Here is a 14,480-nt window from a genome sequence, read left to right as displayed (position 1 = left end):
AGGGTTTCTTTTTGATGTATGTAAAACTCTTGAATGGCATTATCAGGGCTCCACTTTTTTTTTAAATTTTTTTATTGAACTCAAATTATTTTTATTAAACACAACATATTGGCTTTATTCCAATAATACACACACAGGGAAAGAAGCACAAAGCGTCACTTGACGTTATAACTGGAGATACAATTACCCAACCTCTACATTGCACAAAACCAAAGAAATATCAGCGTTTCCTTCTGTTACTGAACTAGGTAGTAAAACACTCACTGAACATTATAAACGAGCTTGATCGTTAATATGGATTAAATGAAGGGGCTATATCAAGCTAATATGGCATAAAGCAAATGAAAACAAAACAGGTTTTTAAAAATAACTTGCAGGGAATTCGGTGATGCACTGAAGTTCGAATCAGTATTACTGTACACCGCGGGCACTAGTCACTCTGCCAATGTCAGCTTGTACCTCTCCCCAGGTATTTAAAAGAACCGTATGCTCATGTTTACTTTCATACCAGACTTTTTGGCTTTGTGCCTTTTCACACTGACATACAACAGCACCCACTGTTTCTTATTTTTAACCAGAGATCCATGTAGTAGATTCAAAATACTGCACAGTAACACTTCTGTTATGTGCCTTCAAGAGATGTACTCCACATTCCAGAGGTAATATTTGCACCAACGACAACTTCCAGCTGATTCCTTCAGTTGGAAAAACAGCATCGTGGATGTGTGGGTGTCCTCTTGAAAAAGTCATGAAGCGTGATTCGGATATTCACGCTGTGCATTCGTTCTAGATGTGAAGTGACTCCCTACGAGGCAAGGCTCCCAAGAATGAACTAGCTTCCGCGGGGGCAGGCAGACCGGACCAGCTCGAGTTTTCTTGGCAGTGGAAGCTCCGCTCATGTCTCTGGCCCGGCCCCTGGGGCCCTGCCTCACTGCAGCAGGACGCGTTTGTGCTTGGTGTTGGGGATCTGGTCTCGGGTCTTCAGTCTCCGCACCGCCTCTCTCATGTGCTTGGGCTGCAGCGGAGGCATCTCCCCCCACTTCTCACACACATCCAGAGCTGAAACAGGAGTGAAAAAAAAACACACAGATCTCAATCTTCTATACGACACCCGCTGCTATACAGACTGAAACCTACCATGCAGCTCTGTATGGACGGAGGGAGCCCCCAAATTCCTCTACCCACACTCGAGACCTTCCAATCCATCAGGTCGTTCATGAGTAACAGTGTGCCGTATAACTTGCCTTCCTCCACCACCTCCCCGACAAACACCTTTGAAATGCCGGACATGGCGATGACCACATTCTGAGACACAGAGGAGCCTGTGATTGACTGGATCAGCTGAGCGGACAAAGAGAAACACGGCCTCCGTTAGTTAAGATTTATTTCTGGTGCTTATTAGACATCTACCAAATTAGACTAATCCAGGCTGAGCTTTCAGATCTTTTTCACTAGCGAGTAGCAGTAAGAGGACCAGCTTACCCTTTTGATAGCCGCTTTAGGAAAGGCTGATCTGCGGTACATCTCATACCGATTGAGCTGCTCCTCCGAGAAGGACGACACTAAAATCCTACAGACAAAAACAGCACCGTTCAGCCACGTGCACACCGACACCACACCGGGGGGGGGCGAACTTGGCTTACTAGCGGTTCCCAGACTTCGTTTACAGTCCATGTCCCAATTCCTCCCTGACTACATGCTGAAATAAATTGCAGTTCACAGTGTGAAACACATATCTGTGAAGAATTTCCTACTGCTGCTCCATTATGAAATGTGAATCTTTCCAAACAGAAAAGAGTTTGAGACCCAACCACAGCAGGTACCACCGTATTCAAAGCAAGGTTTATTTTTTATAAACGCATCAGTAAGATCTTATCATTATTAACTGTAAATGCGTGGCCCTGCCGCTAGGGGGCTGTACGTGTGAAACTCACTGCATTTTCTGGATCTCATCCTCATCTACTTTTTGCCGCTTCTCCCTCCTCTTCTCCGGTTCCACTTTTAGTTTCTTGGCCTGGGGGCCCTCAGAGGACTGCTCCCCTTGTTCCCCCTGCTCCCCAAGACCAGCCTCTTTGAAGGAGCCCTGCATTGAGGGGGACACAACAAAGCCTAGATTTAACAAGAAGTTCGGACTTGGGGTGGCGGGTTCAATACAAGTGGCATTTATTTGGAGATATCAGCCCCCCTGACCTGCTGCTCCTCGTCCTCCACTTTGATTTCCTTGGGGTCCCAGGCGGCGGGTGATGGCTCGATCGCTCCCTGCTGGTGTCCAGCGTCGGGGTCCACCGCCATCGGGTCTGCTTCCATCTTCACCATCGGATCTGCCATTGCGACCTCGGCGCAAACGAAACGGGGGCTTCTCACTTCCAACCGTGACAAACCTGCACCGCTCAGCAGTGACGACAGACACGATCCTGAAAACGCATCCACGATAACTAATTAACACGAAGAATGTGTACAGCGTGTCTGAGGCACATTACAGCGGGCAGTGGCGTTACTACCACCAGGGCAACTGGGTTAGCTCGGCAAGAAAACCCACTTCACTTTCTTTAGACGTAGGGCAAATACAACTATGTAAACGTTTCTCTACAGAACTGCTGGCTTCGTGTTTCACTTCACTGAAGCCTCACCTTTGTATAAACCTTATGCAATGCCCCCTGTGCTTTTCAAGTTTCTAACACGACAATAGCAGACCTCGTTCTCCTTGACACGATGTACACACAGCAAACACTGCGCTTGGAAACAAGTCATCCGCAAAGAACCGTGCATCCGTAGCCAGCCTGCCTCTGCTGTCACCCGCGATCAATACCGTTTAGCAATCAATGCGCTCTGCAATCTTAACGGTGACATAACAGTGCGACACTGCAGTCAAGTGCTGTTTAAAAAAAAATATATATATTTACTGTGTTTAACCCCACCTGACTGTGCAACTCCGTCCACCCGCACCGCTCTCTGTTTTGCTTCTGAGTGCTTCCTGTTCCTGTTTCAACAAGCTTTATTCACAGATTCAAAGGCAGGCAGCAGCACAGGTTGCTGTGCACAGCTGGATGGAAGCGGCGTTTGCAGCGTCCATGGGAATTGTCTGCAGATGTGCGTTTGCACGCTTAGCATTAGTTGGAGATGTTGATGGTCTAATTCTTACACTGGTGTACTGCCTTGGATTAACTCAATAAAATAGAATTAGTTAGTTCAGATAGTGAACCCAGTACAAGGAGATCCAATTTAGCAATTCCAGATTTGATGATTTAAAAAAAAAAAAAGATAGTTACTTCCATGGTACCTCTTCACTTCCTGTGCTGTAGGTCACACGATTACAGGAATGCATTTAGATATTGACAGGCAGAACAGGAGGTGATTTTAAAGTATCCGCATATTTCAAAGCATTCCGAAACCTAAAAGGTATTCAGATCAAGAAAAGTTGCTGGATTTATCCAACATCTTGTGATTTCGGATCTCTAAAATTAATATCGTTTGATGAACCTGTGTGTTGCATAAATGACTGTACAGTTGACCCTTTGAAGAAAATGACAGTGCGGTTGAAAAATGACGCGGGTGGGGTGTTATGATCTGAAGATATCATGTCTAAGGGGCTGTCACGAGGAAGTGACGTGTCTGTTGCAGGCGAAGGAAGTTTGCATTGCAACGGTGTTGCTGGAAAGTTTGTTTCCCCTTATCAGCTTAGGAGAAGAACAAGGGCAGCGGGAGAGAAGTGCAGCCGAAGACGCGTCGTCCACAGTGGGAGGGGACATCGCTTTTATTGTCACCCCGATCTTGTGTGTGGGGCTTTACCGGGACGTACTGTAATTCCAGTCTCGCCGCGCCAAGCCTCTTTCTCCACCTCTCGCTCGACTCCCCGCTAGATGGGGAAAGAGCAAGAACTATTGGAGGCGGCCCGCACCGGGAACCTCGCCGCCGTGGAGAAGCTGCTGTCCGGGAAGCGGCAGACAGCAGGGCACGGTGGTGGATCGTCTGGATCCGGAGGGAGCGGCGGCAGCAGCAGCTCATCACACCCGCTCTCCAGCTTACTCAGGTAAGACAGGTTCAGAGGTGCGATCCGATTTTTTTTTTTTTTTTTTTTTGCATGGGAGCGCGCAGCGGGGCTAAGTGAATGCATTTTGTAATTGCGGGGGGGGCTGGGGGCGAGACGACAAAGAAAATTCAAATCTATGTGTTGCGAAGCGGTACACGTTAAAATGCATTTTAGAGTTGTGCTGCTGATTCATCAGCCTGTACTTTTTCAGTGTGGCACTGCCTGCTTTTTAGGTGCTCCGCTGCGCGCTATAATCCAGGACTCCCTTATCGAATCGGAACGGGGAACACGTTCCATAAATACCTGTCTTGCACAATTGTGGAAAACGCTCCCCTTTCCATTCGCCATGTTCCATTGCAATTGGTTACATTGTTAAAAAAAAAATAGACACTGCTATTTTTATTGTTACAAAACACTGTGCTTTTGTATTTTATTTGTTTAAATAATAACACACAAAGAAGAGGAAGATCGGGTTACACAATATTGACATTCACTGTGTTAGTGAGTAGCGATGTTTACGATTAAACGCTCCCTTATTCAATACGTCTTTTTTGTTTTAACTGTGAAGCACGATTAGTAGGCGTCGATTGCCTCTTGGAAATAAATGTAAGGCTTTATTTTTGGCTGCTTATAAACAGATCGGATATTTTGAACAAGTTCACAACCAGTAAAAGGGGGTTTTGGCAGGTCTCGCTGTGTCAGTTTCTGCGAATGCGTCTTTTCTGGTGAAGATGGTGCTTTTTTACAACTGCCGCCTTTTATTAACCCAGAGAAGCGTGACCGCCTCGTTAGCATAACCATTGACAGTTTTGCATACGTGTTTTGCATTTGCATTCACTTTTGCGTTTAAAAACGGGTTCGTTTGATTTATTTATTTATTTATTTATTTTAAACGCACGGGCGTACGTACGTACGAGTTTGCTGTGCATCTGTCGTTGTGAGGACACGCACACAACCCCCTGAGTTCCCCAGTAAGCTGGCAGTACAACAGAGTACTCCCTGCACACTGTTTGTCATCTCCCTGAAACGCACTCAGTCATCTATCAGGTTTGCATAGTTAAACAGACTCACCGCTGTCAGTCATACTAAACAGACAGGTATTATAGCAGTGGGGCCATACTGATATGCCAGTAGCTTTGGGCTACAGTGCAAGTGATTCTAAATGCATCCCTGACAGAGAGATATATTACTTGATCTAATTACATTAAACCCCTCTTAATAAGAAATCCGATAAGGATGTGTCATGCACTCGGCTTGCATTGTACAGCCCAGCGCTGGAGTAATGGTGAAGCGTGCTGCTTGGCCAGGCCTGCCCTCAGCGATCGATGCTGCCCACGAGGAGCTCAGAGTGCAGACTCCTGCCGTTCTCTTCAAGCTTGTGGAAAGGGAGCAGCCCACAGTGAAGCTGCCCTGTATTTAAACAGTGAAATCACCTCAGACATGCTGCAGCACATGGAAATATTCTCTTAGTGTTAAGTGGTAAATGCTAACCGACCCGCTTGCTTGGGTAATTATCAATCAGTGAATTACAACCCAGTTACGCAAAGTGTGTGCTATGCATGGCAGGTGCCTATTTTTTCCAGTCCAACCCTGTGCATATTTCAAAGACCTTGTAGCTCAAGGGAACTACCCTGAGCTGTAGTTGGGTTTAATGTTGGGAGTCTGCGTGATCCTGGGTACAGAGAATGTGCTGAAGCAAGGTCAGGCACCGCGTGTGTTGCAGAGTGGGCTGTGCTGTGGGGGTTAAATATCTATACCCTCTACTTGACTGGGCAGAGAAGCGGGTGTTGGTTAAGAAGATGATGGAGAAATGAAACCTCACAAGTTAAATCCTACATTCACTAGTTAGCATTTTGTTTTTCCTGGGGGGGTGCTGACCTTGCAGTGCGCTGAATTCTTTGTAAATTCTACTTGATCAAATACAGCAAATATTAATTTAACAAACCGCTGTGTACATTTCTATTTGTACTTCACACCCCCATGTCCTCAAAAGTCCTATGAGAGTCAGCCTTTGATTTTGGGATAAGTGTTTTTTTTAATCTGTCCAGAGTCCAGGGATAGATGTAAGACTCCCATTGCATAGCAGTGTGATCCATTCCTGGTTTTACTCTGATTTTTTAATAAGACGCACCTGAGCTTGCTACCCACGTGCTGTGGCTGATCAAGCTCCTAGTAAAACCTGGAATGGGTGAAACTGCTATGCAATAGGAGTCTGATTTCCATCTCTGAGCGGGACGTGAATGACAGCAACAGAGCAGTGTGCAGTGACCTCAAAACTGACATTGAGAAAGACTATTGTCAAACAAAAACCTGTAGTGTTGTTTACAGTCTGAGTACACTGGCTATGATAAATACCAAAGGAGATGGACCATGGGGATTGAACTGCGTGATTTGCAGTATTTAATGCATAACTGTGTACTATACTTGCCAAGCAGTATGCTGATAAATAACTGCAGTACCCTAAAATCATAACAGTAAAGATCATTAAAAGTGCTTAATGCGCTGGCTTTTTGGCTGCAGTTTTGCTCTTCAGGAAATGCTGTTTTGGCCTGGGTTCTGCATGCACAGCATCAGAGCAGCTCCTGGGTTCTGCTGCAGCGTCAGAGCAGCTCCTGGGTTCTGCATGCACAGCGTCAGAGCAGCTCCTGGGTTCTGCATGCACAGCGTCAGAGCAGCTCCTGGGTTCTGCATGCGCAGCGTCAGAGCAGCTCCTGGGTTCTGCATGCGCAGCGTCAGAGCAGCTCCTGGGTTCTGCATGCGCAGCGTCAGAGCAGCTCCTGGGTTCTGCATGCGCAGCGTCAGAGCAGCTCCTGGGTTCTGCATGCGCAGCGTCAGAGCAGCTCCTGGGTTCTGCATGCGCATCGTCAGAGCAGCTCCTGGGTTCTGCATGCACAGCGTCAGAGCAGCTCCTGGGTTCTGCATGCACAGCGTCAGAGCAGCTCCTGGGTTCTGCATGCACAGCGTCAGAGCAGCTCCGTAAGGCGTAAGGGGGAGAAAAAAAACTGTAACAAAATGAGCCTTGTGTTTCTGCAGCTGCGTCTGTGGGCCTTCCGCTTAACTAGCAAGCCTATTTTTAAAATCCCAGAGCTTTGCGATAGACCTGCTAACAGCGGAGGTGAAGAATTCCATTAACGAGGAGCTGTGTGAGGTAGAGAGCTGTCTTTACTGGAGGGAGCCTCTGTACGCAGTGGGCCTGTGGGTGAGGCACAACAAACCTGCTACCCCCCCCCCCCCCCCCCCGTACCTCACCCTCGCAGTGACCCTCATACTGGGAGACCCGGGAGGCTTCTCACCTCTGATACGCTGAGTTAAAAAGGACTGTGATTTAAGATTAGTTTCGTGTGTTTCTTTAATCTCGCTGGGTTGAAGTGTGACGAGACTCGCTCGTCTGGCACAGAAGCTGCAGCCGCATTTTGACCACCTTCCGTTCTCACTAGGTGGGACTTGAATTGCACAGCCCTCCTTTCACATGCACCCCGCAGCTGCCCTGCTGTTTAATGTATCATGGAGCACAGATCCAGAAACACTTCTAACCAGTTTGGTCCAAGACTGTTTGTCCAAGTGACAGCAAAAACTGAAACTAGGGGAACTGTTTGTGGAAATGAACTTGGATTCTATGGTAGTTCCATTCAAACTGAATCAACTTGCATAGTAAATATTCTCCGGTATGCTTCTGCGTGGGACGTTGCAAAGTATGTTTCCTAGATAGACAGATGAATGAATAAATATCTAGATCAAAAGTTTAATATCCTACAGCCCTCTGAATCCCTTGTATCTTCCCGACAGTAGCTGTGAGGTCAGTCTGCTTCCAGAGCTCACACAGTATCTGGGGCATCCAGAGTTTCAAATGAAACCACGTTGGTTGTTAAAACTATTTTTAAGTGGCAGCTTTGAAAAAAAACAAACTGTAGTGTCTTGGTGAGAAGGCAGTAAATTGACAACATTGTACTCGCCATAAAGCTGTAATGCTGTTCCAGAGAGATAATGCAAACCACTTCCCCACTGAACTGTAAACATTGTACTGCTAGTTACACAGTTCTGAAACAGCCTTTTAAAGCAACAGACTCTACTCCTTTAAATCAGGAACACTAGAAAACCAGACATGTTTGTGCATGTCTCACTACAGACACCCAGTGTTTGCACATGTAAACTATACATACACTGTATATAAACTGAGCTAAGTAATTCTACTCAATTTTGCACCATGCAAATTACTGAATATTTCTTGCTAGCTAACCTGTCCTGTTTTACTGTTAATAACGGTGCTGCAGGACAAAGGAAATAAAGCAGACACGGATTCAGGTTCTGCACCCATGATCCTGTGCACAGATGCCCGCACTGTTTCAGCTAAACCCAAGACCCTGAACTGCTTCTTCGTGCTGAGCAGTTCCAGCCCCTGGGCTGTGAGGTGGAGTGTGTATAGTTCACAGTGGCTGCAGCGGCGCAGGGCTGTGGCAGGCTGCTCATGTGTGATGTGGTTTGTCTGTGGTTATCAGCGCTAGGTGTGGAGAGGAAGCTCTGTACCTACACTACGCTGTCTGTGTGGTTACTGTCTGCCTGGGTGTTCGCTTGCTTTCGGAAGCCAGAGTGGAGCTTTGGGTTACGAGACTCTGCTTCCCTTAATCTCAGTACACTAATCAACTCTAATGCGTTTTTTCTTAGAGAGAAAACTTATAATAGGCTTTGCTTTGAAATCCAAATCGGTCTACTGTTCCTTCGTAGCAGAGCCGGCGTACGTTCCAGTTGTAATTGTGCAATTTTGTAATTCATTGCAGTGTAATTGTTATTGCATTTATCCATGGCACACCTGTGTAATTGCAATCCTATTTCTGTTTTTCCATTCCAGTTCAGTTGCACATTGTCATTTGAGTTCTTGTATTTCCAACCCCTTTTGGTGGCCCCATTTGTTTGAAAAAAAAAAATAAAACATTGTGTTTCTGTGTTTGTACCTGTGATTATTGCTTGGTTATTAAGATAGTGACATGTTAATGTGTGGAGTTGCTTGTTGCTTTTTAGTATAATTGTAATTACTGCTGCATAATTGTAATTGAACAAAACCGCATTGTAATTGGTATTTCAGCCGTCGATTGTGCTGTCATTGTAATTCGGATTGACTCTGGACCTGCTTCATAGCCGTCCTCTGCACAGCGTCAGCTGCGTGTTACCTTCCTGATGGTTCTATTTTAGATCAGGTTCATCTTCTGTTGTTTACAGTGGCTCCTAAAGTTACAGGCTGGGAGCAGTCAAGTACAGGCTAGTCCTTGCTGCACAGGCTCCAGCAGTGCGTTGCTGCAGAGGTTCACTGTCTGAAGCTGAGCCAAGGGTAGCAGGACCACAAAGCGTGTTGGGAGCTGTCAAAGCAGAAGATATCCTCATATCTTTCCTTCCACTCGGGTTCTTCCTCTCCAGTTGCTTGGCTGAGAATCAGAAGGACCCTCGCGCATTAGAAACGGCCGCACTGTCAGCAGGTTGCTGCCGGCACAGCGCACGTTTCACTGGAACAGCCTGCAGGATCTGTGCCCGCTGCCTGGAGTGAAGCTGGTAATTCACTACTGAGGCAGACCAGTCCCAGAGTTAGCAGATGCGTCTGCACTGTAGGTTAGACTTTTAACCAAATTTCCATGTGTTTTTATCCATTTCATTTGCTATGTTTGTTCCTATTATTATTATTATTATTATTATTATTATTATTATTATTATTTTGTGTTACAATGTAAAGGCAGACTTTGTGTTTTTTTAGGTACTGTGATATGAAAGGTGCACTATTAATAAAATCAATGGAAATTGAAGAATGCAGTTATAACTGACAGCCTGCGTCTGTGCTCTCAGAAATGATTATTTCTGTCTTATTAACTCAGCAGCAGGCCAGTCACTTGGTACAGCTACGTGATATGCATGAAAAGTAGCACACACATTCAAATATTTATGTAAAGGTGTTTTTCTAAACATAGGCTGCCTTTTAAAAGTATTTTCTGTGTCTGTGGCCTGAATTCAGGATTGGCGCTGTGTGGTTTTTACAGCTGATGTAACTTGAGAGCTAGGTAAAATCGACAGTACTGTGCAGAGCAGCTCTCCTGCATGAACGATGTTAATAAATTCGACTGTACTGTGCAGAGCAGCTGCTGCATGAACGATGTTAATAAATTCGACTGTACTGTACAGAGCAGCTCTCCTGCATGAACGATGTTAATAAATTCGACTGTACTGTACAGAGCAGCTCTGCTGCATAAACGATGTTAATAAATTCGACTGTACTGTACAGAGCAGCTCTCCTGCATGAACGATGTTAATAAATTCGACTGTACTGTGCAGAGCAGCTCTCCTGCATGAACGATGTTAATAAATTCGACTGTACTGTACAGAGCAGCTCTCCTGCATGAACGGTGTTAATAAATTCGACTGTACTGTACAGAGCAGCTCTCCTGCATGAACGATGTTAATAAATTCGACTGTATTGTACAGAGCAGCTCTCCTGCATGAACGGTGTTAATAAATTCGACTGTACTGTACAGAGCAGCTCTCCTGCATGAACGATGTTAATAAATTCGACTGTACTGTACAGAGCAGCTCTCCTGCATGAACGATGTTAATAAATTCGACTGTACTGTACAGAGCAGCTCTCCTGCATGAACGATGTTAATAAATTCGACTGTACTGTACAGAGCAGCTCTCCTGCATGAACGGTGTTAATAAATTCGACTGTACTGTACAGAGCAGCTCTCCTGCATGAACGGTGTTTTAAGGTGAAACTGGACAAAATAGAAGAAGCAGTTTCTTTTATTTTAAAAACCGTCTGAAATAACTTTGGTCTAGATGTTGTAGCAGTGTACTGTACTGCTCCGTCCTTTAAAGTGAATGCATCTCTTCTTATCTGTGTTCCCCGTCAAGGGTGTTTTGACATTTCTTTTTAGGTTTAAGAGGCGCATAAGTTTGGATAAAGACCATCAATGTTAAACGAAAAAAGAAAAAATATTCTGAATGAGGGGGAAATCTTTTACCAAACGTTTGTGTGTTTAAAAATAAATGTGAGATGTGAGCTGTTGCAGTGTGCTTGTCCTCTGCCTCTATGCTGCTGACGCCCAGGTGTGACAGCCCTGCTTCAGCGAGGCGCTGTGGTAGCTCTCTGTGGTGCTGGCTCTCTGACATGTGCATTGCAGAGCCGAGCAGGCAGCCTGTGACTTCTGGTCAATCTGCCATGCACTTTCTGACCTAGTGGAGCGCAGCCTTTCTTATTTAGCGTCTCATTTTCTGTTCTTTTTTTTTTTTCCCTCGTTCTCATGCACTGTATGGGATTGTGCTGGTCCTGTATATATTTTGCAGTAAATTGAAACGGGGAATTTCAGTTCTTATGGTTCTGTGGGAATAAGCTTGATCACTGTATAGGAGTCCTGTACCCAGGTTCATGTGAAAGAGATGGTAGTAAGACTCCCATTGCATAGCAGTTTAATCCACTCCTGGTTTCACTGTGGGTTGAAGACCACATGTCTGAGCTTGTTCCTAAACACTGTGGCTATTCAGGCTCCTATTAAAACCTGAAACGGGTGAAACTGCTGTGCAATTGGAGTCGTCCTGTATAAAAGGATTTTTTGCCCCTACTGTACACCCACCATGGGATCCTTTTCATCAACACTTGTGGTTTATATAGAATCAATCAAAAATCCCTGAGTGTGCACACAGTGAATGGCATGACCCTGTTCAAGTCACATAGAAGGGGCTGGACAGGTGTGTGACATGCACATCAGTGCTGGTGGATCGCTATGCAGACAGTGTCTTTAACGTGCAATCTGTTACAGTCCCATGTCAGGGCTAACACATGAAAAAGATTGTGAAATATTTAGGGCAGCGAATTATAGAAGGCTTCCAACAGAGCATAGCACATGGACAATTTACTGTCAACATGACTTAGTCGTGAATCGACAGAGTGCGGGGTCAAGCCTTGTAACGCAGAGGGGGGCCCACGTTTCCTCTGAGGGCTGGAGAATCGCTGACGGCTCTGATCCCTCAAAGCAGCGATGTGCACCGAGGCTAACAGTTCAGATCCCTGTAGATACACACATTTCCTCTAACCCTGTGCGAAACCAGACACGCTGGCGGCCCCCATGCCCCCGTCTCCCCTCGCTGCTCCGGTGATGTCATGGTGGGCATAGACAAGAGCTGTACAGCAGCAGACAACATTAATAACGCAAGCGCGAATGAAATCACATTTCCCAATAATAAACAGGAAAAAGCCCAGGGGAGCTTGTGGGTTTGTCTGCCGCGTATTAATCCACAGTTTCTTCCAGCCGTACTCCCGTGCACAAAAGATGTGAGAGCTTCAGTAGCTTAGACACAGGCTTGCTTTAATTCAATAGAGCTCTGAAGCGAAGCACTCTGCCCAAACCATACCTCCAGCGCGTACTTCCCATCCTGCTGTAAAGCACCTCACTATACAGGAGGTATTCGAGAATGTTATGCAAGGGCTGTACACACAGTTTCCCTTTCAACTGCGTTTCATGTGTAGGGCAATTCTACAAGCATCTGCATGAGATAACTGGATTAGATGTCTCGGGGTGCAGCTCTGCATGTGAAATAATGACACAAGGTTTATTATGACTACCCAGCCAAGGAGGAATCAGCCTGGGTCTATTTTTAATGCAAAAAAAAAAGAAATGGATCACACATCAGCTGCTGTAAAGGTGTTCAGATTTGAAACTGTTTTTTTTTATTTTATCATGAAGCAGTTGCACATGATTCAAGTAGTTTTTCTTAAAAGCTGCTACATGATGCATTGCATTTCGTTCCTAGGGTCAGGAAGCAGCAGAGTTAGCGTCCTGGGTCCCTTCTTTGTTGGTCTCTCCACTGTCTCTCTCTTTATTTTATCACCCTCTTCTTGTATCTTCTGCTGTCTGTTGTTGGTCCTGAACAGAAGCAGCGTTTTTCTCTGGAATTGTTCATACAGTTGTGCGTTGTTTGTGGTGCAGACAAATGAAACGCGTTTATATTGCTGTCTACTGAGACTGCCGCAGGCTGGGAGTCACTCAGAAATGGTGTTTATTAAGGATGCTGTCAGTCATTCTAGTTTCACAAATCCGCTTTATTTACTCGAGCTGAAATGCAGCAGTTTCATGTCCTAGTCTGTGTGAAGTTTCATGTTTTGTGTTGCTAATTAGGACCTCCTTTTGAAAATACAGCTTGCGCCTAATGAGAACAGAAACAAACTGGACTGTCAACAACATTCACTTCCGTTTGTTCCAGAAAACAGGACCCCACCTGACCCCACGTTGCATGGAACAGACTCTGATTGCGCCCTTTTGACCTGTAACTCAGGAAGTCAGGGAATCGGAGACAGGCACAAGTGTTTGGTTAGCGTGCTTGTGTGTCTCCGGAGAAGGCGGTGTGTTTGCGCAGCAGGCTCTCTGTGGTGCTCCTGGGAAGCCCCTCGCTGCACGGAAGTGTTTCGTGAAGTTGCTGCCTGAGCTCTGTTCAGGTTTCGTGTTTGCTTCCTCATTCCATTGAAGTGGCTCAGTCTCTGCTGCGTGAGTCATCTGGTTCTCTGGAATCTTTTAAAGACTCGGCACGATCGTTCATGGGCTTAGGGATTGTCTGCATGGGTTTAACCTTTGCTTGTCCTTTTTTAGCCTTAGCAAGGGTAACGTTCCCCTTTCCTTCCTTTTAAAGATATTTGATTATGCTGTTTTTTATATTTTTATTCAGTTTGGAAAATACAGATGTTGGCGAACCATACAGATGTCGTAACGAGGGTTAATTAAGGTAATTAGAGGGGACTTTTATTAAGACAGTGGCAAAATGACATTGAAAAGAGGAGGATGGATTTTCTCAGAATGCAGCCCCACTGCTCGGTAATTTTATTTTTGGAAGTCTCTGATTGCTTAACCTCAATGCTCTGAGACAGGGCAGTCCTGTAAAGAAGACATTGGATCCGTCTTGCATAGCACTAAGTAATCTGTGGAAAACTGACCTCCACAGCAAACCCTCGCAGGCGAGGATAGACTGTTAATACCAGGTGGAACGGAAGTAGAAAGAAGATTGCAGTTTCAGGAAAACAAAAGGAGTATTCAAAATCTACTAAGTCTGAGAAGTAACCTCTCCCTCTCTCCCCCTCTCCCTCTCTCCCCCTCTCACTCCCCAGTATCTGGAGGGGTCCCAATGTAAACTGTGTGGACAGCACTGGATACACCCCCTTGCATCACTCTGCTCTCAATGGACACAGGTGAGCATTGCACCCCTGTGTGTGTGTAAGAAAAACCAAAATCAAAAATGAATTCACATAGAACTCAAATGAATAAACGGAGAAAAAACCAAGAAAGATATTTGGTGCAGACAGCCACAGCGGTCTCCAAGAGGGCTAACCCCAGTCTCCTTGCTTACTAAATACAACTCCTATTGCAGCTTCATCCACTCCAGGTTTTAATACAAGCTTGGTTAGTTTATAGGTGTCATAATAAACTCA

At 45.5% G+C, this 14,480-nt stretch overlaps 2 protein-coding genes across 10 annotated transcripts in view; one reads left to right on the top strand and one right to left on the bottom strand.

The window, feature by feature from the left end:
- Window positions 1-365: 365 nt before the first annotated feature.
- Window positions 366-3,019, bottom strand: LOC121300118 (transcription initiation factor TFIID subunit 11-like). The gene is made up of 6 exons (XM_041228532.1): window positions 2,919-3,019; window positions 2,191-2,414; window positions 1,935-2,083; window positions 1,483-1,570; window positions 1,245-1,341; window positions 366-1,059 (listed from the first exon to the last, which is right to left on the bottom strand). Exons 2-6 carry the CDS (start codon window positions 2,326-2,328, stop codon window positions 929-931), a joined length of 603 nt encoding a protein of 200 aa, XP_041084466.1. The 5' UTR covers window positions 2,329-2,414; window positions 2,919-3,019; the 3' UTR covers window positions 366-928.
- A 586-nt stretch (window positions 3,020-3,605) lies between these two features.
- Window positions 3,606-14,480, top strand: part of LOC121300113 (ankyrin repeat and SAM domain-containing protein 1A-like) — a 64,164-nt gene continuing 53,289 nt past the window's right edge. For 6 of the 9 annotated variants that reach the window (XM_041228518.1, XM_041228517.1, XM_041228519.1 and 3 more), the window contains exons 1-2: window positions 3,606-4,030; window positions 14,160-14,240. In XM_041228518.1, coding sequence (XP_041084452.1) covers window positions 3,861-4,030; window positions 14,160-14,240 — 251 coding nt within the window. In that variant the 5' untranslated portion in view covers window positions 3,606-3,860. The remainder of the gene's footprint in view (window positions 4,031-14,159; window positions 14,241-14,480) is intronic. The other 3 variants (XM_041228521.1, XM_041228524.1, XM_041228520.1) reach the window with 2 other exon arrangements.

This window comes from Polyodon spathula, chromosome 25, assembly GCF_017654505.1.
Source record: "Polyodon spathula isolate WHYD16114869_AA chromosome 25, ASM1765450v1, whole genome shotgun sequence".
Taxonomy (NCBI): Eukaryota; Metazoa; Chordata; class Actinopteri; order Acipenseriformes; family Polyodontidae; genus Polyodon; species Polyodon spathula.
The sequence above is the reverse complement of the archived record's forward strand: the minus strand, read 5'-3'. Positions and strand labels throughout refer to the sequence as shown.

Excerpts from the sequence above, each read along its gene's own strand:
- LOC121300118 (XM_041228532.1), bottom strand. The coding sequence starts at position 2,328 with ATGGCAGATCCGATGGTGAAGATGGAAGCAGACCCGATGGCGGTGGAC. Across the intron at positions 1,342-1,482 it reads CTAAAGCGGCTATCAAAAGG|CTGATCCAGTCAATCACAGG; the intron begins GTAAGCTGGTCC and ends TTGTCCGCTCAG. Across the intron at positions 1,060-1,244 it reads CGGGGAGGTGGTGGAGGAAG|CTCTGGATGTGTGTGAGAAG; the intron begins GCAAGTTATACG and ends CTCCTGTTTCAG.